Here is a 23543-nt window from a genome sequence, read left to right as displayed (position 1 = left end):
GGAAGGGTCGTGGTTCTACCGACGAGACGTGTGCGTGCCAATGCAGGCTCTAGGCGGTCAGGCAAAACGCGCAGTCCGCCACGCAACCGGCAGAGACGCGGGAAAGACAAAGCCACGGTAGTTCAACACAAGGAGACGGCACAGGCCACACAAGTGCCGAGACCCCTTCTCCGACTCTCTCGCCGTGTCGCGCAAGACTCCCGCGTTCTCATACGGTGTGCAGTCCATCACGGACGCAGAGAGGGAATGCGAGAGAGAGACATGCGAGTGCAGAATGTGGTGAGGCGACATGACAAAACGGAAAACGGTGACAGAGGAGCCAAACAGAAGCAGTGCGGCACTGAACGGCATCAAAACGCACCGTGACCCTTCCCTCATCCACACACATACACACAGCGGCATGGAGGGGATGGAGATGCGCAGCTGCTCACTTTCATGGGCGTGCGGCCACCGCCATAGAGCAGAGACCCCTGCAGTAATGCTCCGCCGGCAGCCTGTGAGCAGAGGAGGCAATCCAGCACCTCTTCTCACCCCACGTGGCGCGCTTACTGGCTTGTCCTTCATCAAACTATCGTAACACAAGAAACGTCCATCCTCAATCCACGAACAAACGCACAAGGACGCAGACAAGCACACCCACCCACACCCACACCGGCACACACGCACTCACGCCCAGATACTCTGACAAGCGCAAGAGCCTAGGAAAGCAAGGCAATCTGCTAGTTTACATAGCAGCCAACGACTGGCCCAACGTGGAACGGCACTCCTGCACGCACAACAGCGGACACCAACCCGGCAGCAGCGGTGTCAACTGCGCAGTGTCGCCATGACGCAGAGGGTAAGGGAGAAGACGGGGGAGGTGGCACGGCGCGAAGCGTGAAGGGAGCACATAGCAAAGAGAGAGAAGGCTACAGAAAGAGAGCGGCGGGGGAGCGACAGAGAAGCAGAGACGCTCTCTTCCCTGCAGCCCACCACTCCTCTTGGCTGGGTCCGCTGCCGCATGTGCCCATTTGCGGTCACTTCCTCTTCGACGACCCTCTGGAGCCCTGACGACTACGACTGCCGCTACTTTGCGCCTCATTCACCTTCGCCTCAATTGCCGTGAGTTTCTCCTCGATGAGGTCTAGTCGTTCGCTGGACTTTGTCGACACGGCGTCGCGAATCGCCTCGAGCTGCGCGCGAACGCCGGCCATAAATCTGGAATTGTCAAGCGTGGCCGCGTTCCTCTGCGCCTCCGACACCGCATCTGAGACGATCACCTGCTCCTCCATCTCTGCCTCCTCGAGCGTGCGCACCTTCTCCTGCATCTTTTCCTTCCATGCATCCTCTCTGATGGCAGCGGACAGAGGCGGGAGTTGGACTGGCGGTGCCTCGGCGGTGTCGTTGAGCATGACTGTCCGAAGGCTGGCCACTTCGCGTGGCACAAAGCAGTACACGTACATTTTGTAGTGGCGGTAGTAGGTACTCATCATGTACGTGTCGATATCCTGCACTTCTCGCACGTTAAACACCATCGTCGAGTATGGCGGGCGGTGCACGCTGTGCCGCACCACGAGCTCGCGGAGGAGGTCGTACGAGTGAAAGCGGGAAAGGCGATCTGCGATGCTCGCCTCGTGCACACGATGCACGATGCCAAAGAGCGTGCTTGTCTTGAACGGGGAAAACTGCGACGCCTTGGCAAACAAGACGAGGTGGCCGTAGAGGTCGAGCAGCACATTCACCTGCGTCGCAGTTCGCTCACTCGAGTGTAGCAGCGCCCCACCGTGATCGTCGTCGATGCGCTTGATGACAGCTCGCAGCGCCTCAAGGTCCACGGCGTCGAGACACTCGCCGGTCTGCCGCTGATCGAGAACCTGCCACGTGAGACACTGCGCCATCGGAGGATAAAAGCGAGACAGACGCAGCGTAAGTTTCTAACGTTGCCGTCAAGCACAACATGAAAAAGCAGGAGAAGAGGAGAGCGCCATTACACCAACAAAGCTGATACTCTTCTTCGCCACATGCACCTCATCTCACAGAGGAAGATGCAGCAGGCCAACGCGCAACACCGCATGCCTCCCTTTTCCCGTCCGCGTACGCGGAAAGTCCTGGAGGGCAAGGCCTCCCGTCCAAGAGAAGTGGCGGGTGCCTGGGTGTGCAAGTGCTTTCCCATGCGCTTTTCTGTGTGGGTGTGGGAGGTGTGTGTGTGTGTGTGTGTCGTCGCGGCGACTGTTTTCCCTCCTCTGGAACGGCGGTGCCACGCGCACAAGGATGCCGTGTCTATTTTCTGATGACGCTTGCCATGCCAGCCGAGCGCACTTGAGGCTGTGTAAGTTTGCTTGTTTGCCGCCTTCTCTCTTTTCTCTTAGCCGTCGGTTTTGTGATGGGCACCATTATACACGTTTACGCCCACGCACGTACACGACAAACACACACGCAAGGTATCACGTACGCGCTTCGTGGGCTCACCTACCGTACTCACCCACCCAGGAAGCTTTCTCATTTCCCTTCTGTATACCCCTTCTCTGCCGTAGAGCGCGAGTCCAGCTCCGCTGTACCCCTCCCTGCAGCATCGCCCCCCCCCCTCCCCACACACCCACATACACCGCGTGACGCAAAAAGCGGCCCTCGACCCGCGTTGCAGCCATACGGCCGACAAGGTCGTCTCAGAACGGCCTCTGCCACGCGGTCTACCCACCACATCCGCTCGCCGCAGGTCGCCCTCCCCCCCCGCCCACCCTCACAGCCACTCTCACATCATGTCGGTCGCCACGTGGTGCATCCCGCGACTCCCCGGAGGGGCTCCGGGGCCACACCAGTAGGCCCTGAGGGCCGGGGGGCAAGGAACGTCCAAGTCGCCTTAAACCTTCGCCGAATCCAATGGACGGCACAGACATGATCACGGCCGCGGGTCGCTCCGACGAAACGACGACCAGGATGTGAATGCCGGCATGCGCAGTAACACATTGCTCTGAGGTCCTCTATGTCGTAGGTTGTTTGACCCCGTCACCACCATAGGTGGCTCGGCATTTGGCAGGGGATAAGGGAGGAGGGGGAGAGAGGCTCTGCCTGGCTTCCCCTCACAGAGTGTAGGGCTACTGGGCCCTGACATGCCACGCAAGCTGAGGTGTCCCCCTTTTCTCCTCGTTATCAAGGTCCATCGCGGATGGTGCGTCAACATGAAGGGCACCATGTAAGAGGCCTGAGTCGAACAATCCATACGCGCAGGTTTCGCAGGGTGCACGTTGCCGACGCCGGTCGGGTCGATGTCCTCCTCCCTCTCCAGCACTAAGGGCGGTGCCTCTTGTCACCCCTTGCCCGCATGAGAAGCAAGCATCTTCTTTGTCATAGCGCGGAAGAACAGGATGCGCGCGCGTGGGGCCAGCTCTCGCACTGCCTCGTGCACTTGGTCCTCCGAACCCGACGCGTGCTTTTCTTCCCTTTCCGTGAAATGAGTCATGTCCAGCGCGGCGTCCAGCGCATCGTCGCCCCTCTGCCAGGTGTCCTCCGCCGTATGAAGAGTGTCTATGTCCACCACCTCACCAAAGACGTAACGCACCAGCGCCTTGAACGCGTCGTAGTACGCTGGCGCGCGCTCACTATCGCCGCCGATCGCCGTCGCCCGCAACACTGCCGTAAGTAGCTGGGCATACCGCACCAGCGTTGCCGCGGTGGGCGCGGAAGGGGATGCCCCCTGCCGCAAACAACCGGCAGGGTCCACAAGCACCAGCGCTCTGACCCGCTGCATGTCTGGAAGCCCCAGCGCCTCGTCAACGTGGGCTATCGCCAGGCGCCATCGGCGACCACGTAATAGTAGCCGGACCACCGCGAGACTGCATTCCTCGTCCCAGGTCTCGCGCTGAACAGTTCGCAATCGCATAGCCGTGTTGCTGAGATTCATCGGTGACTTCGCCAGGAGCGTCAGAATAGTGCGGGCTACGACGAGTGAGTACGGCGTCCCCGTCGCGTGACGCTCCTCGACAGCGCCGTATGTCTGGAAGACAGTCACCAGCGCGGCGTGCCAGTCACCGTGCCGAACGGCCACCGAGCACAGCAACGCCTCGCTGCCACAGATGTGGTAGTCCGCAACGCAGTGGGTCAGCGCCGCTGCGTCACCTAGCACGGATAGTGCTTCGATGTTCTGCTGGCGCCACTGCGGGTTCTTCTTCTCCTGCGTGGCGTACATGGCGGCCCATGTGCGACGCCACTGTCGGCCAACCTCCCTCTGATTCACGGCGCGGCTAAAGCGGAGAAGCGGAAGCAGAAGCCGCGCCAGTACAGCACGCTCCTGCGCGTCCACGCTCACCGGGTTCGACGCCGGCGTTCTGGCGGAGTTTGCGAGAGCTGAGGAGTCAGAGTCCTGCGCCGCAGCGGCTTCGGCCTGGCCAACGTGATCGACGGCGCTCCAGAACACATCGATCGCACTCAGCCACAAGTTGGGTGGCCCCGACGCCCGTGGGGCGGCCAGCGTACCGCACCTCTTGCGAGACGGCACAACATCATTTCCCTGCGATCGCGGCGTTCTCGCCTCTGCTTGTGCGGCGGCGCTCGACCTCGCCACATCCTGCGCCATGCGATCCAGAGCTGTGGCAAAGAAGTCCACAGTACACGTGCCACGGGCGAGAGAGACATCCTTTGTAACGAGTTCGCACAGAAGCAAGCTCGCTTTCCAGTTCGCCGTCGCAGCTGCCAGCCGCTGCAGCGCTCGCCCGACACCGGCGCTCGTGCGCTCACGGCTCATGATCTTGTAGACCGAGTCGCGGAGACTGAGCATGAGAGGGAAGTCCCTGCCTGTGTAGCGCCCCACCGCGGCAGCACCGCCCGCGTCTATCGCCTTCACCGACCGCTTCGACGACAATAGCGCCGCACCGCCAGCACCACGCAGGCAGGCGGAGGTGCGCTGACGCGATCGCGGCGGCTGAATCCAGTGCTCCAGGTTGTCGGCATCACGGCGGCAAAGTCGATATCGCACTCGCTTTCCCAGCGCGCTAGAGCTGCGGAAGCACAGATGTACCCCTTGCAGGATCCGGGGAGAGCACGTGGACGTCAAAATCCGCCACACCGGCGAATATGACGAGACCCGCGAAGCATCACTAGCGCACGACGCCACCATCAACTCTGATGACGTGTTGAGCACCCGGGCAAGAAGGGCGAAGAGTTCCACATCCTGGTCAGCCACGGCACCAAACATGACCTTCTCATTCATGTGATGAATGTCAAGCTGGCGCACGACAAGGCGCACCGTTCTCGCCGTCACAGTGGCGAGCTCCTTCAGACGCTCCTCGACTGCCCACCGCCATGGCGCCTGCTGCACTTGCGCCGCGGCAATCCTCTCCAGCACCTTCGCCGCGTGTTCGGCGAGAAGAACCAGCTCGGCGCCGCTCCACATGTGGCAGCCGTAGCGGCGCTGCTGCTGGCCCGGTGGTGAGCATAGAAGCTGCACGAGTTGCAAGAGAGTAATCGCCAGAACGCACGACACGTACGCACACTCCGGTGCCGCTGGTGTGTTTTCCGTCGGCGTTAGTGTCGACCCTTTTCCGTTGCGCGCCATCCGCGAGGCAGATGAGCCGTACAGCAGCTGGAACACGTTGAGGAGTCCTGAAGGACCGTGCACATTCTGCTCCAAAAACTGCAGCACCTCGACCGCCACAGCAGCAGGGCTTGTCGAGGCCGCCGTCGTGAACCGCAGCCAGACCGTCTCCTTGACGGCTGCGCAGCACAGGGCAAACGCGTCCACCGAGTCGCTTGACAGCAACGCCGACGGAGACAACGGTGACTTCGTGGCATAATCACTCAAGAGGGAGCACCTCATTCCATCCATGACAGTTGGCGGCGCGGCCACCGAAGTCATTGACAACGGATCGGTCATGTGATCGTTCTCAGGGTCTCTGCCGAGTTCGTGCTTGCCTTTGCCGTTCTCCACCCTGTAGGCACCGGTGCGAATGGATTTGGCGAGCACCTCTGAGGCGCGACGGTGCTGTACGGCCCGCTGCGCCGTTTGATGCAGGGCGTCAACGGCTCGTTCGGTGCTCACGCATATCTCCTCCATCATCACCGTGAGGTCGCCGTGAATTGCCCGTTGCACGGAGGGAGAAGTAAGGTAAGCCGCCGCCTCTTCACCGAGTGCAACAAACTCGTCCGGCCGTGACGCCTTTACGCTGCAGAGGTGGCTGAGCCACAGCGCATGAAGAGCTGCTGTTGCGGCAGTAGCAGTAGAGGTAGCTTCCGTTTGCGCCCTCGCGTCGCGCGCGAGTCGAGGCAGCATTACGCGATGCATCCATGCTTCAACCTTCGCCTGTGTCTTCCATGGCTGCGCAGGGGCGGCCAAAGCCATGAAAAGGACCGCCCCGCGCCGGAAGCAGTCGGATGACATACCAACCGCTCTGGGCGGCTCCGCATCTCGACGCTTCGCCTCCGGGACGCTCAGCCGCAGAAGAGAAAGTGTGCCCTCCCAACTCTGCACTTCACGAAGCATTGACTGCAGAGCGAGAACGACCTCGGTGGGAAGAAGCAGGTCTTCTGCCGCCCTAGGAAACAAGGTGCCGCCGCACTCGCTCAGAGCCCTGTGCCGTGGTGCAGCGGAGTAGGCGCTTCGAACCAGATCTAGCGCCTCTTTCCAGTAGGCCCGCTCAATCGACCACGACCGTGACAGCTTCGAGGTGCATCGCTGGGGTCGCCGCGGCGACGGCGGCGGTATGTTTGCTTCGGTTGCGCTCAGATGGTCTCGCTGCATGGCTCCGAGAGTGAGAAGGTGCAGATGCTCCACAATCGCTGCCACCTCCATGCCCCGCATCACCTGCTCCGGCTGCGCCGCGGTGTCCGCTTGCGCATCGCTGGTGCTGAGCAAGGCGTCCGTGGAGCTGCTCGTCGACGGTGTGCTTGGTCGGCTGGCGTCCTCCACTTCGTCTAGATCGTCCAGTGTCCCCATCGAGGCTTCGTAGAGGATCCACCTCTTGACCCACTCCGGCTGCTGGTGGAAAGCCGTGCGGCGTGCGATGGAGCCCGGCGGGCGCACTTCGTCGCCCACTTCTCCGCGGGCCCAGCGTGGCGCTGAGGAAACGGCGACGCTGCCGCCCTCCGCGATGTGGGTAGCTCTAACTATGCGTGTATGTGAAGCCGTTTCCTGGACGCTCTCCGTGGCGGTAGCATTCACACGCGTCGGCCCCTCCTCACAGAACGCAGGCGCACCAGTCTTCTTCACCCCCGCGCTCAGGACGCCCGTCTGACCTGCCAATACCTTGTCTCTTCCCTCCCCACCTCCCTCGCGCTGGCTTTGGCCCGGGGCGTCCGCTGTGCGAGTGCGCGCGGCGGACAGGCGGAGCTGCCTGCGTCGTTGAGCCCAAATCTTTCGGTGACTTTCCATCGCTGCTGTCTCTGCCGCCTTGCGCAGCTGGGCCTCTTCCGTCGACGCAGCGTTCTCGTAAGTCAGGCTCGAAAACAGCAGGAGGAGGTCGCTTTGACGCAGCTGCACGCCGATGCCCATGAGCCGGTAGTAGAAAGTTACGGCCGCCCCTATCGCGCGGTGGCGAAGAAGGGAGTGGAGAAAGTAGCGCACCTGAAGAACCAAGGACTCCGACAGAGTTGAGCCAAAAACGCAGCTGCGATGCAGCGACGTCCACATCGCGAGCAGCAACGCCGCATCCTCCTCGTGCGAGTCTAGAAACGAGAGGAGAGGGTCCTCTACGGTCGACGCGCCAGCGGCAGCGTTGCGCGTGCTACTGAGGGCAACAGAATCGGCAGCGGCGGCAGCGGCGGCACCGGCGGAGCCTGTGTGGGCGCGTGGTCTCGTACCCTCCTTTGCTTCGCACTCCGCCGATGCCATGGAAAGACTTCTGCTGTGCGAGGGAGAAGACGTGTTCACAAGGCTTCCTCTCTCTGCGTCACATGGGGCTGTCTTCGCACCAGTGTCTTCGGGCACGTCAGCGTGCGGCGCGCATATGGAAGTGCGCGGCGAGCCGGAGATCAACGCCGAAGTTACCAATAGCGGGGTCGGCATGGCGCGGGGCGAGTGACTCTCCCATCGATATCGCCATAGGGCACCCCATCTGCGCTGCCGTTGCCGCATCTGCCGCTGCGAGAGGTGCGAGCACAGAATGGCAGAGCCGATCGGGGAAAGCGAAACCGAGTGCGCGGCTACCGGGCCCGGTAGTGGTGATGCGAAGGCCTGCTCGAGCGGAGGCGGAGTGCAGTCTGCCGCCGCATTCTCTTGACTATTTTCTGTTGCCGTGCTCAGGCAGCGCCACGCGCAGCGAGTGGACGACGCCGTATCATGGTGGGAAGCAGCGCGCTGCGAGGGGTGGAGAGAGCCGACAGCGCGAAAGCACAGTGAGCGCATTCAAGACGCCCTTGATGACTGCAAAGGAAAGAACGGTGGTGCGCTGTAGAAGACAAGGATCCGTGCCCGAGAAGCAAGGCCAACCGTAAGGAAACAGAAAACAAGAACGGCTCCCCTCGTTCGGTGCGAGGGCGAGAAGAGGGCTGAAACGAGAAAGGCGGGAGGGTATTATGTCGCGCTGCGCGTTCGAAAGGGCTGGGGAGAGAGATCCAGCACCATACCCGATGTGCGCGGGCACCACTGGCGCGTCTCGCCAGCAATACAGAGAAGTTACGAAAACGAAAAAGTATGCAGAAGAGAGATGAAGTATGCGAGATAATATATATATATATATTATTTGTCTGTTGACGTGCGGTGGAGGAGGGGGAGGCAGTAATGGGGTTGGAGTCACACACGCTCGCACACACACAGGCCTATGACGAGTGGCGTGCCCACAAAATACGAAAGGCCAGCAACGCGCCAAGCCATGAGAGCCACGACAAAGACGAACGTCACTCTCCAACGAATCGGTCTTCGTCTTTCACGCCGCGCTTCGTTTTCGTTTTGTATATTTCGAAACCGCCGTTGTACTCTCCCAGCAACCCACTCACACACACACACACAAAGCACAACGGAAAGGAGGACGAGGACAAGGCACGGTAGGCGTGGGAAAGGGCAACGAAACAACAACAAACACGAAGGCGCAACGCCAACAACATGGTGGCGCGCACGTCAAGGGGACGCTCGTGCGCAGAGTCGTTGCTTCGAAATGGCGAACTCCACCGTCTATCACCTGTGTGACGCCTCCGCTTGTGCGGCTGTGTACACTTTCTTTCTTCCGTTTTTTATTGCAGAGCGATGCTGACAGGAAAAAGGGGGGGGACAATGACGCTAAAAACGGACGGCCCTGCGCCGCACAAGAAATGTGCGCAAATACGCACGAAAACACTTTGACCGAAACGACCAGAAGCTAACATCACTGCAGCGCCCCACCGACCTGATGTGCTGTATCGTTGCATATATATATATATAGTTTTCCTTGTTGCGTTGGCCGAGTGATAAAAACACCCGCGACAGAAGCTATAAAAACGACGGCGAGGAGCGCGCGACACCACCATGCGCAGGCAGGTTTGCTGGCAACAAAGAGACAGTCCATCACCCAGCAGTACCATCCACTTCCTTGCGCAGGCCCTGTGAAAGAAGACTGCTGCCACTCAGCCCTCCACAGGTGTGCAAGCGTCGCTCCCTGTTCACATATACTCCAAAACGTGTATGGAGAGGGCGGAATGCCTACCAAAGCCTACCACATCTCCAGTGAACCCTTCTCACGGAAGAACTCGCTTCCTGCCCTTTCTCCGACTTCGACGAGGCGGAAAACACCAAGCTATGCACAAGCGAAAGCACGCCCGTCCTTTTTCGATATAGGGTGACTGCGAGGCAGATTCACTTTTTCTTGGCGAGGCGGCGGCGATACACGGAGGGATCGATGATCTGAAAGACACGTCGCACCATTGTGGCTACTAGGTAGGCCGAGAGCATTAAAAGTGTCACAGACGCAAGGCACACCGCGCGCTGACTGGGACGCATCAAGGCGATCATACCCCACATCCACACCCGCGCCCCGCGCAGGTGCACAACTAGCGCGATAACCGGGAGAAGCGGGGGCACTACAAGCTCAAGGAATGAGACGAGCATGAACATCTGCCGCGTGCAGCCCGATGCCGACGCGGGCATGACAAGAGGCATGCAAAGCCGGCGAGCCCGCACCCGGGTCATGAACCGCTCCTTGATCTCTTCGCATACCCAAACAAAGGCTGCAGTCACAAGAACGCACATCCCATACGGCGCTAGCACGTGCGCCCGCCACTCCTGCTCCAGTAGCCCGGTAAGAGGCGCGGTGGTGCTGAGAAGGGGGACCGCCTCGACAAGCCCAGACACATCGTCGCCAAAGCGCTGCTTGGCTATGAGTTGAAGCGCAAAGAGCGTCGCCTGGGCGTTCGGCAGCTGTCCCCGCTGCAGAACACTCTGGTACACCTTGCGGTGTTTCTCCAGTATCGGTCTCACCTTCCGGAGTCTAGACTGCATCTTGAGCAGCTGCTTCAGCTCCGATCGCTTAGCCTCCGTCGACTCGTCGTTCGCGACAATAGCCTCGCGCGTCGTCGTGAGAGTCGACGCCACCCAACCGATCGCGGCATCTGCCAAAGGTTCTACCAGGGCCGCCAGCTCCGTGCCCACCGTCTTACTGTTTTCGACAGCGGAGGAGAGGCGCTGCAGCTGGGATTCTACTTCCACGCTCGATGCCGCTGGCGTCGCCGCTCCCGCGCGACGGGACTTCCACAGATCGCGCACATGGGCCATCTCGCGCTCCATGAACGGCAGCACGTCGGCTTCAAGCACTAGAGGGACGCGAAGGAGTGCAAACGGAAACGATGACGGTGTCGTGGCTTCGGCGGCCGCCGCCGCACTTGTGTTTGCGATCGTGTGGGAGAAGTGCCGCTCCACGAGGCCCAGGAACTGCTGATCATTTAAGCTGTCACTTGAGCCGGCCGACCGAACGAGGTGCCACATAGCCGCTATTTCGCCTTCCACCAGCGCGCGAGCATCAGCAGCCCCCTGCGCATCGCTGAGGTTGTGGAACGACTGCTCCTTCAGTCTCTCGGCGTAGCGCCGTTGCACGTTTCGATCAGAGAAGTACTCGGCAATGGGCAATGCTCCTGGCTCGCGCCGTTCAGTGTTCCCCGGTTTGTCTGGGGTGTCTGTCTTCTCACCACCTGAGGGGTAGTTGCTCAGACGCTGCTTCTCTTGATACGCTTGCAAGAGACGCAAGTCCGCCTTCCACTGCTGCCACTGCCGATTTCCAGCATCTTCGGGTTCGAAGAAGAACGCCTCTTCTCCAGGGTTGAAGTTGTACACCCATTCCCCAGCGCGAAGCCGCAGTGGCGCAAAGGCCTTCGCTTCTGGAAGTGTGCCAGACTCGATGGTCACAGTGTGTGATCGACTGTGATGGGGGTGGGCAGTGTCGGCAGAGATTGGAGAGAGCAGCCCGAGGGCAGCCACGATGGCGGCCACGCACACGAACCGAGCAAACATCCGAATCAACATTGCTTGTAAGGCGCGTGGACCATTAACTCATGCCTAGGGAGCCCGGATCTTCCTCACCTTGCACATGCACCTTCGATACCGTTCTGACGGCGGGGAGAGAGGAGTTCAGTGGCACTAGGCAGAGGAACACCTGCGCGCTCAAGGGCACCCGCTTGTGTGTGAGTAGGTCTGAGTGATAGCGGTGCGCTTGCTTGTAGCTGCGTCCTCTCGGAACGCCATGTGCAAAGAAGCTAAGCCAGTGGAGGCAAGAAAGGCAGAAGTGGTGGTGGTGGTGATGGTGGCGGGGGCGTCAGCACGTAGATGGAGGCGAGCGGCAACGCGGACGGAGGAAAGGGCGCAAGAAGGGAGCGAGAGAGTGGCGGGAAAGCCTTGGCGCTCATGTGGGACGGAGGGCAGCCAAAGATGCAGCGCATTCGACATCGATCAAGTGAAGCCGATGGGTGGCACTGTAGCGTTTTCGCTTTGCTGCGTAGCTGTGGGATTTCTCGGTCGCCATAGGCGGTAGCAGCCCTGGTCTGCACGACATGTGAGTGTCAGCAGGACACTGACATGAGAAACGCATGGGCGAAGCACAACAACAACAACGTGGGCACACCCGTCCGAAACCAGACACACACACGCACACACAGGCGTGACGGTGAGAGAGGTTGAAGTAACATTGTTGCAAAGGTGGGGGAGGGGGGAGAGGATCGACATGTTGTGCACGACTGTCCCCTTGTTTCTCTCGCCATTGTCCCCACACGGTAGGCAAGCGCGCGTGGCTGTGTCCATGGGGGATATCCGTGTTCGAGTCAGGCCGAGCGAACGGTGAGCTGGCGAACACGTACCTCACAGCATGGTGTGCTTCTCTGTAAGAGACCAATAGGGGCAAAAAATCCAGTATCTGATGGCGTTGTTTTGCTTGCCGTTGTGTTGATAGCCTTCGTGAGCAGAGCAAGACATCACTGCCACTCAGTCCTAGCCGGGATGCGCACCACATTCTCTCCTCCGTATCCTCGCCACTCTCGGCGAATTCGACTACCATGGCCACATGTTGCGCACACGCAGCCACCATATGTGCAGGATAGCACCCCAGCGGTACCCGCTGATGCGGTGCAAGCGCTGGTTGTAGTAGAAGCCTTCCCCGTACGCCACGACTTGCTCGCTGTAGTCCTTCGACAGGCGATTCCACGGCTCCACCAACTGCGTCGACACACGCGCAAAGCGAGAGGGGTAGTCCTGGTTCCGCTCTGCCAAGAGCAGAGCGTGCTCCTCCACCGTCACATTTCGGCTGAAGTCTGCCGCGGAAAGCGGAAAACGGCGCGCCGGCGCCCCCTCGACAGTGTCGTAGACGTAGCCCAACCGCTCGCTCAAGTCGCGGAGAAGAGCCGTGCCGTTTTTCTGTGCGTGTCGCCACTCGGCCAAAGTCCACGCCGGCTCCCTTTCCGTCACCACCGATGCCGACGTTTCGGCGGCAGGTCTCTGAGACCTTAACAGACGATTCATGTCCGCGACGCACTCCAGATCAGATGCGGGAAAAACAGACCCCTCGTAGGCATACGGGTACACGCGATGGGTGTCTCTGTAGACACGCCGCGTGAGGAAACCGGCGCACCACAGCAACTGGTCGAGCGCCTGCGACACTCGAGTCCTCTGACGCTCTCTCGCCCCATAGACTTCGCCAATGTCGCCCTGCTGCGCCTTCGCTGCATTCCACCGACTCACACGCGCAAAGAGCTCCTGGCGAGCTTCGACAGACGCGTAGCGAAAGGGTGTGCGCGTGTCCAGCACAAAGAGTGGGCCCTCACCCACAAGCTCCTCCTCCTCCCGCTGCCACTGCGCAGTGAGATGGTGCTCCGTCCACACGCTCGGCGCCATGCGGCCAAACACAGACTCCGCCAAGTGCTCTGCGATGGGGCGGAGATATCGGTTGCCGCGGTCCGCGGCTTCAAGGAGAACAAGCGAGAATCCCTCCGGCATGCCAGACTCCAACGCGACGGTGAGCAGCTGCCCGGCAATGAAGAACTCGCGCAGCGCGGCGTCCTTCGCGAAGGCGTCCACGAACGCGGAGACCCCCGTCCCTGCCGACCTTGCGGTCCCCTTCGCCGTCTCCTGCGATGGCGACTCTTCCGTGCCCGCTTTACGTCGGCTGCTGAGCTCAGCGCCGTGCTCCTCTGGTGTCACGAGCTGCATTTGCGCCTCCATGTCCGCAATCAGCGCCTCTGCCGCAGTCGTCGTGAAGGGGTATAGAACAGCCTTGTACACGGCGCTCAGCACCGTCGCAACGCTTGTCCAGCGCGACTTGTTCATGTAATCGTGCACGTCCGCGGCGTAGAGCAGCGGCTGCAGATCCGCGTTCTCCATCGTGTGCTGTTTTACTTTACGCAAGGTTTGCAGGCGCGACTTTCGCGGTGGGCCATCATCAAGAGAGCTGCCCCAGTGGCCACTCATCCTCATCCCAGCTGAGGCGGCCCCGCCGGCGTCGGTGCGACGAACGCCGTAGCCACCGCTTCGGAGCAGTTCGACGCACGGCTCTAGGGCGTGAATGTGCCGGGCAGCGAAGCGCAGCAGCCGCGCCGCATACGAGTCGACCGTGTCGTCAACGAGCGGCAGCAATTGCGGACTTTCCCCCAGAAAGTGCGGGGAGGCGGCATACGCGACGTCGCGCAGCTTCTCGATGGAAATGAGGGGTGCGCCGGTGGCGGTGTCGCGCGCTCGCAGGAGAAAGGAGCTTAGCACAAACGGATCGGTGCGTCGAGCCGAGTAGGTCGTCGCGTCCAGCGTGTGTACAAGAGGGAAGTCGCTCCTCCATCGCTTCATCGCTGCCAAGCAGACCAGAAAGAGGGCGTGGACATCCACGACCGTGGTGCTTAGACTCACGCCCATTGAAGACCCCGGCACGGCGCCACTGTGAGATGGGTGCGGTGTCTGTTGCGTCGCCGCCGCACTGGAGCTCCTCGGACGCTTCTGCAGGAGTCGATGAAACAGACTGAATGGTTCCATTGTCCATTCGGCCAAGTCCTTCTCGAACGCCGCCACCTCTGCCGCAGCACCGGACAATGGGCCCCTCGCCGCCCATCGGCTCGTCCCTATGAGGAGCAGGGATTCGGTCGAGACGAACGGAGAGTCCGCCACGCTCGCAAAGCGACGAAGCACCCGCTGAACTCTGTGCCCCAATGCTGCGCCGTCGCCGCGCGCCTGCGACGGCGCATTTTTGATGCTCTGCAGCTGATCCAGCAGTACCTCGGCAGCCCACGCAACTTCGCTGTCGCTGTCTGCGACGCGGTTCACCGCCTCCAGAAACGAGCGGGCCCACGATCCGTTGCTGTCGCCCGGGTGGTGGTGCGCCTCAACGAAGGCACTCATGTTTGCTGCTTGAGCACAGCGTTCCACTGTCGCACGTGGCACGCGCAGGGACATCTCGAGGGCGAGAGAGGCGTACAGGTGGCTCATATCGTACCGATGTCTGTGGATGAGTTGCACGTAACTGAGGGCCAGCAGCGTCTGCAGGAGCAACTCAAACAGAGCTTCCGAGTTGGGCACGTCGAGCTGACGCCGAGATCGCCGTGGTGGAAAAGGAACTCCGTTCGGGCAACTCAAAAGCGTGTGCCGGCTGTTGCTCATGACGTCGACCAGCTCAGTCTCATGTTCGGCACAGGAGTCCGGCAGAGGAACGCCGATGATGGTCATTGGCGCCGCCGAGGAAGCAGGCGGCGAATCGGGCACATGTGACGGCACGCCACTAGTATAGAAGCGACGAAGATCAAGATCGCAGACGTAGCCGAGACGACGCAGGATGACGAGGAGCTCGCACTGTGCCTCTCGCGCGTCTCGCTGCACCCCCTTGAATCCGGAGAACAGCATGCTCGCCTTCAGAAGGCGTCGATTTAGCCGCGCCGTCAAACGCCCCTCGTATTCGTCGTCGCCGCGTCCGACCTCCGCCTCGCGGTAGACGTCCTCCATCTCCGGCTCCTCGTCGCCGGTGTGGATGTTCTCGCTTGTCACGGCGATGAGTGTCGCGATGCTCTGGCGGGTCATGAAAGGGTCATCCACCTCGCTGAAGGTGTGGTCCACAGCGTAGAACTGCTCGAAGCGGAGGAGTCGCGACGGGTCAGCTCTCGCTGATGCTGCCCTCGCTGCTTCGTGAGAACGACAAGGAGAGCCGCGCAGAAGCAGCTCGCGCCACAGGTGCGTCGGTGCTTGTTCCATTGATTGTAGCAGCAGCATCATGGCCGCCTTACTCTGCTGCCTAGCAAATATACCGTGTTCCCGGAGCGTCGCCAAGGCGCCGGCAGCGTGGTGGGACCCGGCACTCAACGACTCGTGCAAGTGCACCACAGCGCGCACACTCGAGGACACCGTGGCAGGATGCTTCTCCGAAGGCCGGGTTTTCGGCCTTATGAGCTGTAAAAGGGCCAACGTGTAGTGGAGCTCCGCGCGTATCCATCGTGGCAGGCGGCTGTTGGGCGCGGCGCTGAGCGCGTCGCCGCTTTGCACTAGGTGCTCCACGAATGCGGCGAAGGCGGACGCATTGAAGGCCTCATTCACCGCCACCGCAGTTGTCACCACGCCGGCTGCAGATGTCGCTTCTCGGGCGTGACCAGCCGCTTGTGTGGCCGCCTTCGCTTCCTCCCAGACACCGTAGAGGATGGCGAACACCTGCGCAGGCGTCGGTGACGCACCTGACTTGCGCCGCTGCGCCTTCATTTCTGCAACACCGTCACGCCATACGTGCGCGGCCGCCGGGCTCAGGCCCGCCTCTCCGCGGACAAGAGAGGAGGCCACCATCAACTCCGGCAGAGGCTCCTTGCACCGATGCCGAGAATGGAGACGACGCAGCTGCGCCACACGTATTTCCGCTTCGTGACAGACGCCGGCTGCGCGGAGCGTGCTCCAGGCAGCGAGCACCTTCCTGCACGACACATCTCGGCTGCCATCAAGCGGTGATGGGAGGGAAGTACCCGCGGCACGATGAATGCTCGTTGCTGCAGTCCGGCGCGATCCGGCGTCGCGACCCATAGACGACTCCCCATCGGATCCGTCGGCGGCATCCTTGACCCCTTTCTCTGCTCGGAGGCGCGATTGGCGCTCCACAAGAAAGCGCTGGTAGCTCCGCTTGAAGTGCACGTGATCTGCATACGCCGCCTGCTCGCTTTTCAGTAGTTCTTGCAGACTCACGTGCAGATCGCGCTGAGCCTCCGCGACGGCCTCGTCAAAGGCCTTGATATGCTCGTGATACCGCAGTTTTGCACGCAGCAGACGCTGTATTTGCATGCGGTGCAGCGGCGCCTCGGCATCCACCGTCAGGTGCGTTAGCCGATACTCGATAGTGTTGGTCATGCGAGTGAGGCGGCTCAGCACCTTGAAGTCGGCAAGTGAGACACGCGTCGTCCTCAAACTCGAGCTCTGGCGGCGGGAAATGAGAGTGATCTGCCCCGGTGGGTCCAGAGCCTGCAGCTTGGCAATGAAACGCTCTGCTGCCCGGACAGCAGGGCCTGCATCGTCCTTGAGCACCAGAGACCAGGCGGCTGGTCGCTGTAACCGCTGCAGGGCGGACCAGCGCTCCTCACCAAAGAGCAGGCTCAACTGCTCTGGGTGAAACCAGTAGTGCACGATGCGGCGCGTTGTACTGTAGCGCGGGCAGACGCCAGCGTCGGCGGGGAGCATGAACTTAACGACCTCCAAGAGGCGCATAAGATCCATTTTGGTGTCCGTGACAACGCGGAACGGAGCTCCCACGTGAGCGAGCACCATCCATTGCTCAGGCGTGCTGAGGATGCGCTGCCCAGACATGAAGTCAGGTGGCAGTGGTAAGTCGAGCTGCGGCAGCCACGGCCACTCGACATCTTCGTCCATTAAGAAGGTTCCCGTCTCCAAGCGTACCCCCTCCGCTGACACGAGTAGGATGGAGAAAATAAGAAGAATGCCCAGCCAGCAGCGGCGCGGCTGCGCCACATGTCTTCTTCGGACCATCATCACAAAGCTCCACTGTGCCACGGCGCTGCCTTTTCCTTCTTCCACATGTATATATGTAAGTATATATTCCAGCTAAACGGTTCAACCTGATGGCGTCGGTTGGAGGTACCCGACAGGGGGCTCTTAGAAGAGATACACGCTCCCGTATCTGTGCGCCGCCACCTCCAGCCCTCGACGCCTCTGACGGCGGTACGGAGGGGCAAGAAAACGTCAATGAGGAGTGCGGAGGGGTGGAGGAGGAGGGGGAGTGTACTGCTTGGAATCGCTGCACAGCCAAAAATAAAAAGGTAAACGACAGCAAGAAAAAAAAAAAACGAAGCATTGAGTGAGAGGACGAGACGAGAAGGCGTTCGACGAGGTGATGCATGAGGCAGCTGCACTTTATACACTATGGGAAAAGAGGAGACTGGAAGGGATGGATAGTTATCCGAACTTGTGGTTGTGCCAGCAACTCTAAGGCCTCTTCAGATCCACGTCCGCTCGGCCACAGAGAAACAAGTGAGTACGCCCGAGGGCATGCCATGGCATCCATAGGGTCGAACCCGATGGAAAGAGAGTCGTGCGAAGCAGCCTGTCATCTCAGCCCTGCGGTGTACCCCCGCCTCCACCCCCCGTCGCGAGAGTCACCTTTGCGGCAGCGGCTTCGATCACGCTTGCCGCCCGTGCATCGCGACCGCATTCTTGTGCTACGGTTTCGTCTTCCAGCGGGTTTCGCCGCCTCTGTTATACGCACTCTTGTGCAGGATGCCGCGATCACCCACACGCATCCGGGCGCACCAGCACCGGCAAATACACACACAGGGAAAGAGAAAGAGAAGGGTGCGTGTGGCTTGTCCAGGCACCGAGGACGAGAAAACGCGTGAGAGCCGCATAACTGGTCTATACAAAAAGGTGCTAGACATACATCTTGAGGAAGGCGCCTTCGACCCCTCGCCCCACCCCTCACACACGCGCACACACGCACACACGCCTGCCACCACCATCTATGAAAAGGAGCGGAGGAGGGGGAGTACGGGGAGCAAACGAGCAAGCAAAGAGCTGTCCCAACACACCACGAACACACAACACTCCCAACCAAACACGGCGGCGGCGGCGGCGGGTTAGGGAGAGAGGTGTGAGGAAAGAATAAAAAACCGCGTAACCACTGTGAAAGTACCTCGCCAGTAGAAAACGTAGATAGCACCCACTACCCATAGCCTGCCCGCGTTCGGTGATCGTAGTTCATGTCACAGAGTGACCGGCGTGCTTGAAGTCGTCGTCACCGCAGCGGCGGCATCCATGTCGAACAGAATCTGTTTCATCGAGCGGCTCACTTGCTTCCCGGGACGGTAGCGGCAGAGTGGACAGCCGCTGCCTTTCGTGCACTCCGCCTCGTAATCTTCTGCAATGAAGAAGTGCTGGCAGCCGCTGCACAAGCACACGTTCACGTCGGAGCGCATCAGGCGGTAGTAGCGGTTGGGCACGGGCAGCGTGCCGTATCTCGGTCGCACAATGAACACCTCGTCGCGGCGGAATCCCTTCAGGATATCCGCCGACGCGACAAACGGCTGGTAGGCCGCGGTGGGGCGGCCGGGCCGCAGCACGTACTGCAACTGCGTAAAGAAGGGGTCATTGCCCTTATTCGCCGCCGCCTTGGAGCGGCCCATCGCGACGAGCTGCTGATCAATTTCGTAGTCGATGTTGCCATCGTCGAAGCTGATGACGTTTGCGCCGCTGTCGGACTGCCACTCCTTCGCCTTGAGCAACGCCTTGGCATCCGACGCGTCGCTCTGGCCATTGTTGTGCTCATCGTCCGCCGACTTCCGCCGACCAATGCCGGAGACGATGATCCGCTCCGCCTCCTCGTCGGCGAGGTCGTCGGCGAGAATGAACTCGACCAGCGGCAGGCATTCAAAGTTAACGAAGGAGCGGACGCACTGGTGGAAGCAGTTGGGGCAGCGATCTCCAGCCATCGGCAGCTGCGCAAGAAGCTGGTTGCAGCGGAAGCACCGGTCCAGCAGCTCCTCGCGATCTTTTACCGGCTTGCTGCGCACAATGAGCGTCTCGATGTCCACCTGCTCCATCATGGACACCGGAAGAATCACGCCCTGCAGCTTCTCGAACACAGCGCGCGCCGTGCGCACCATCTCTAGCCGGTTGGCGATGCGGGAAAGGGTGTAGAGAATGGCACCCTTGCCGACGTTCATGGGAATGGCACACTCGGCACACATGCCGAAGAGGTACTTGGCTGCCCGAAAGAGGCTGAGCTCGTTGTACGGTAGCGGCTGCGTGGTGTGGGCATAGACGCTCGAGAAGGCGTAGTAGATGTCAGCACGGCGAACACACTCCTTGCTGCGTCGGATTCGCGCCGCCTTCTCCACGTCAGTAGGCTTCTCGCCGTCTTCAAAGCGCCCGTACTCCTCGGCCAGATGAATGTAGTAGAAGGCGGCGTCACGGAACTTGCGACACGTGACGCTGTTTGTCGCCAGCGTTTCCATTAGGCGCATCGCCTCCTTCGGCCACTTAGCCGCCCGGAACGCCTCCAAGGCCTCGTCGAACTTGTCGTTGTCGGCCAGCCAACTCGCCCATGGCACGTACACCTCGCGTGCGAGGGTCGGTGCCTTCTCCAGGATGGTGAAAGCGTTGCGCCAGTCGCCGCGAGCGACGTAGATACCGATAAGCGCTTGGTGGTCCTGCACCTTCTCATACGCCTCGATGGCGAACGGGATGGCGTTGTGTTTGCGAAAGAAATTGGCGCACTCGGTTATGAGAGTGACCTCCGACTTGGGCAGGCTGCGGCACATCTTCATCAACTTCTCCACCTGGCCTGCTTGGCCCATCATGCCGATCGCCTTCGCGTAGTCTCCGCAGCTCTCGTAGAGCGAGGCGGCCTCGATGAAGTTCTGCGAGTCCTCGGCCCAGCGCGCCTGCTGCCGAATCAGATCCTTGAGCACCTTCTCGTTTGTGCAGATCTTTTTCGCATTGTCCCACATTTTCAGGTCGCAGTACATCTCCACCGCCTTCAGCTCACAGCCGGCCTTCATGAATTGCCGTGCCGCATCGTGGTACTTGCCCTGGAAGGCGAGGATGCTGCCGTACAGCACGCTATCCTTTGCCGCCGCGCGCGCTGCCGTGGACTCGCCGCCAGGACCGGCGCCTCCCTTGTCCGTGGTCGCTACCACCGTGGCGGAAACGGCACTGCCGTTTCTTGCCGTCGGCGGCACCCCGTCCTCGACTCTCGATTGGCGGCGCCGCAGCTCCAGCGACTTCAGCAACTCAACGAGCTTCACGTCCTGTATGTGCGTAAAGGCCTTGCGCGCGATGTCGAGACGTAGCTGGCTCATCGCATGCAGCCCCAGCATCTTCCAGTCGGCTTCGGCCACGCCGAGACACGCGACATCGTAGGCTCGGTCGAGGTCTCGCATTTCTACATACTTGTACAGCGCGTGTGCGTGTGGCACGTCGACCACCATCACGTTGGAGTAATGAAGGTTGAAGACGCGGTTTGCCTTGAAGCCAACGACGAGGCCGCGCACCGCTTGCTGGTACGCTGGCAGCGAGCCTGTCTTAATGTGCAGAGTATTGTCGCCAGTCGTGAACGCGATACTGTCCTCCAAGTCGACGTTGAACGCCGCCGCCGTGACGTTGTCCTCGGAGAAGAGCAGCTCATTCTTTTCGCCTAACCTCAAGACCTGGAGGGTGTTGCAGCTGTCGATAACGGCGAGGCGGCTGCGCGAGCTGCTGAAGTCCGCACTCTTGACTGGTGCGCTACCCTTGTGCAACAGGGTGGGGAAAGGGTTGTCGACAAACACCTTCATCACTTGGCCACCTGTCAGCCCGACGAGCAGAATCTCTCGCCCCTCCATCCCACCCGCGACCTTCATAAACTGCACCGCGCTCTCCATCGACCACTCCCGCCGCTTGTTCCCCTGGAAGTCGTACATCGTAATACGCCTGTCGTTGCACACAACAATGGCGTTCGTTGTTACGCACAGCAGCGAGCACTCGAGGCGACGGCGAACCTGCGCGATGTCCTGATAGCGCATGTTACGCTCCTCGTCGTAAAAGAACTCGAAGACGATGACGCGCTCCTGCAACTGTACCGCGAGTCGATCAAGAAACGTGGCGATCTTATGCACATACTCATTGCATGGTATCACCATTTTACGATCAAGCAAGAGCTGATGCACGACTAAATTCGTCATGTCCTTGCGATACACGTACTGGTCATCGTGGATGGCGTGGACGGTGGTGATGGCGATGTCGATGCAGCTTACGGTGCCGTCGTTGGTGCCGTAGCAGAGCTGCTTGTGTCGCGGCCGCTGCCGCGCAGACCAAATCCAGTCATCCGCGCCGGCGACTTGAATGAGCCGGTTGCCATCGCTCGTGAACAGCGTCACCTTATGGTCACTGCCGCTGAGCAGCATGTACTCGCCGTCATTGAAGTACGACAGACTGCACGGGTCAAAGTCAAGCTCCCGCTCTCGCCCGACAGGTGTGCCCGAAAGGTTGTAAAAGGACAGCCGCTGATCCCACGAGCCGACCGCGAGCACGTCGATGCCTTTATCTCGCAGCGGCGTAAAGGCGAGAGTCCAGACAGGCGCTGGTCGGCGAATGAGGACCGTCTCGTCGCTAGTCTTGTCAATCAGCATAATGATGCCATTCAGCAAGCCGATCGCCAGTGTTTTGCCACTGGGCGTCCAGGCAGCACATAACCCTTTCGACGGAAGCGAGTACTTGGAGACCTTCAGCTGATCTGGCGACCAGATGCCCCAGTCAGTGCTCGACACGGACGCCAAATGCGAGGAGCTGGGGTTGTGCGCCAGGGCCTGGATGGACTCCTTGTGCTGGTACTTCACAATGCCCTCACCCTTGTTTGACCACACAATGACCGTCCGATCAGCCCCGCCGCTGGCGAAGCACTTACCATCCGACGCGTAGTCTACGCAGTAGATCGTGTTCTGGTGACCCTTCAGCGAGTGTAATAGGGTGCCTGTGGACGCGGCGTACACCAGCACACGCACGCCGCACGACGCCACCACATAGTCCCCGGACGGGCTGTAGCAGAGGCTGTTGATGGGGGGACGGATACCGTTTACCGCATCCGCCGTCTCCGACCATCGCACACTTGTGCGCATCGCGCCCGAAGCACAAGCGCCCCACGTATTTCGACGCACGGTAGAATAGCAGTGAAAGTGCAAGGAGAGCACACTCAGCTGCGTTCTCCCGGTATGGCAGATGAGTCGTTTGTTGTCTATTTGTGGCGAAGGAGTCTCGCACGCGCGCACGCATACACACAATAAGAAGTCGAGTTCAGCAACGCACCGTACACGTGGCGGGACGGTGACTGCGCGGAGCGGGGAGGGGGCGGGGGGGGGACAGGACAGTGAGCCGCCACCGCCGCCCAGGCATGAACGGCGAGAAACGAAAGAAAGGCAAACACCGTTTGCCAGGTGCGAGGACGAGTCGCCAGGGCGGTGGCGCAACCAAGAAGCCACGCCGAAGGACCCACCCCGCCAAAAAGAAAGGAGAAGATGAGAGATCAGGGAAGCAGCAGTTTCGATTGGGGCATCGCAGAGAAGCGCGAGTTGCAGAAAAGGCTCTAAGGGCAAACAGCCAGATCACCTTCATCGTGGTTGAGCGCAGGGGGATGTAGCGCTTTCGATGGGGCCGGGAACCTGCCACCAACGAAGCGGTAGCTGGATTGGTGTTCTTGCCATTCCTAGCCTCGCCGCCTTCCTCGCTGCGCGTTGCTCATCCACTCCCAACACTTTCAAAAAAATGGAATACACCCAGCATTCCAGAGTCACTCGAGGCGGCCGTGCATCCTCAGACCTGTCCTCCGCTGCTCTGCGCAGTGCACCCGGCGACCTCCTTGCGACGGAGTCCGCCTAGCCCACTTTGGTTTTTTTTGCGTGCATCGAAATAAGTGATGCGGCACCGCATCAAACAAGAGAAAGAAACCTTAAAAAAAGCAATGCTGGCACACATGGCATGTCCTACATTGTTAATGGAAGACGGTCCTCTCGCACACACAGGTAGTTTGTGCGATCGCGCACTGGTCACTTACTCCGCAGCCGGGGCTGGGGCGGCCTCACCATCCGATGCAGCGGCAGCGGCACGGTAGTTCGTGCGCTCGCCACCGAAGCCACGGCCACGACCACGGCCACGGCCCTCACCACGCCCGCGGCCACGGCCCTCGCCACGTCCGCGG

General features: G+C 60.6%; 5 protein-coding genes across 5 annotated transcripts; all 5 read right to left on the bottom strand.

The window, feature by feature from the left end:
• Positions 1–1016: 1016 nt before the first annotated feature.
• Positions 1017–1877, bottom strand: LDBPK_361100 (hypothetical protein, conserved; the record flags this gene model as incomplete). The annotated part of the gene is made up of 1 exon (XM_003865179.1): positions 1017–1877. One exon carries the CDS (start codon positions 1875–1877, stop codon positions 1017–1019), a length of 861 nt encoding a protein of 286 aa, XP_003865227.1.
• Positions 1878–3286: 1409 nt separating this feature from the next.
• Positions 3287–8314, bottom strand: LDBPK_361090 (hypothetical protein, conserved; the record flags this gene model as incomplete). The annotated part of the gene is made up of 1 exon (XM_003865178.1): positions 3287–8314. One exon carries the CDS (start codon positions 8312–8314, stop codon positions 3287–3289), a length of 5028 nt encoding a protein of 1675 aa, XP_003865226.1.
• A 1422-nt stretch (positions 8315–9736) lies between these two features.
• Positions 9737–11383, bottom strand: LDBPK_361080 (hypothetical protein, conserved; the record flags this gene model as incomplete). The annotated part of the gene is made up of 1 exon (XM_003865177.1): positions 9737–11383. One exon carries the CDS (start codon positions 11381–11383, stop codon positions 9737–9739), a length of 1647 nt encoding a protein of 548 aa, XP_003865225.1.
• A 1029-nt stretch (positions 11384–12412) lies between these two features.
• LDBPK_361070 (hypothetical protein, conserved) lies at positions 12413–17347 on the bottom strand (the record flags this gene model as incomplete). The annotated part of the gene is made up of 1 exon (XM_003865176.1): positions 12413–17347. One exon carries the CDS (start codon positions 17345–17347, stop codon positions 12413–12415), a length of 4935 nt encoding a protein of 1644 aa, XP_003865224.1.
• Positions 17348–18576: 1229 nt separating this feature from the next.
• LDBPK_361060 (hypothetical protein, conserved) lies at positions 18577–22467 on the bottom strand (the record flags this gene model as incomplete). The annotated part of the gene is made up of 1 exon (XM_003865175.1): positions 18577–22467. One exon carries the CDS (start codon positions 22465–22467, stop codon positions 18577–18579), a length of 3891 nt encoding a protein of 1296 aa, XP_003865223.1.
• Positions 22468–23543: the final 1076 nt, after the last annotated feature.

Source organism: Leishmania donovani, chromosome 36 (assembly GCF_000227135.1).
Source record: "Leishmania donovani BPK282A1 complete genome, chromosome 36".
Taxonomy (NCBI): domain Eukaryota; phylum Euglenozoa; class Kinetoplastea; order Trypanosomatida; family Trypanosomatidae; genus Leishmania; species Leishmania donovani.
This window is presented reverse-complemented; position numbering and strand designations above follow the sequence as displayed.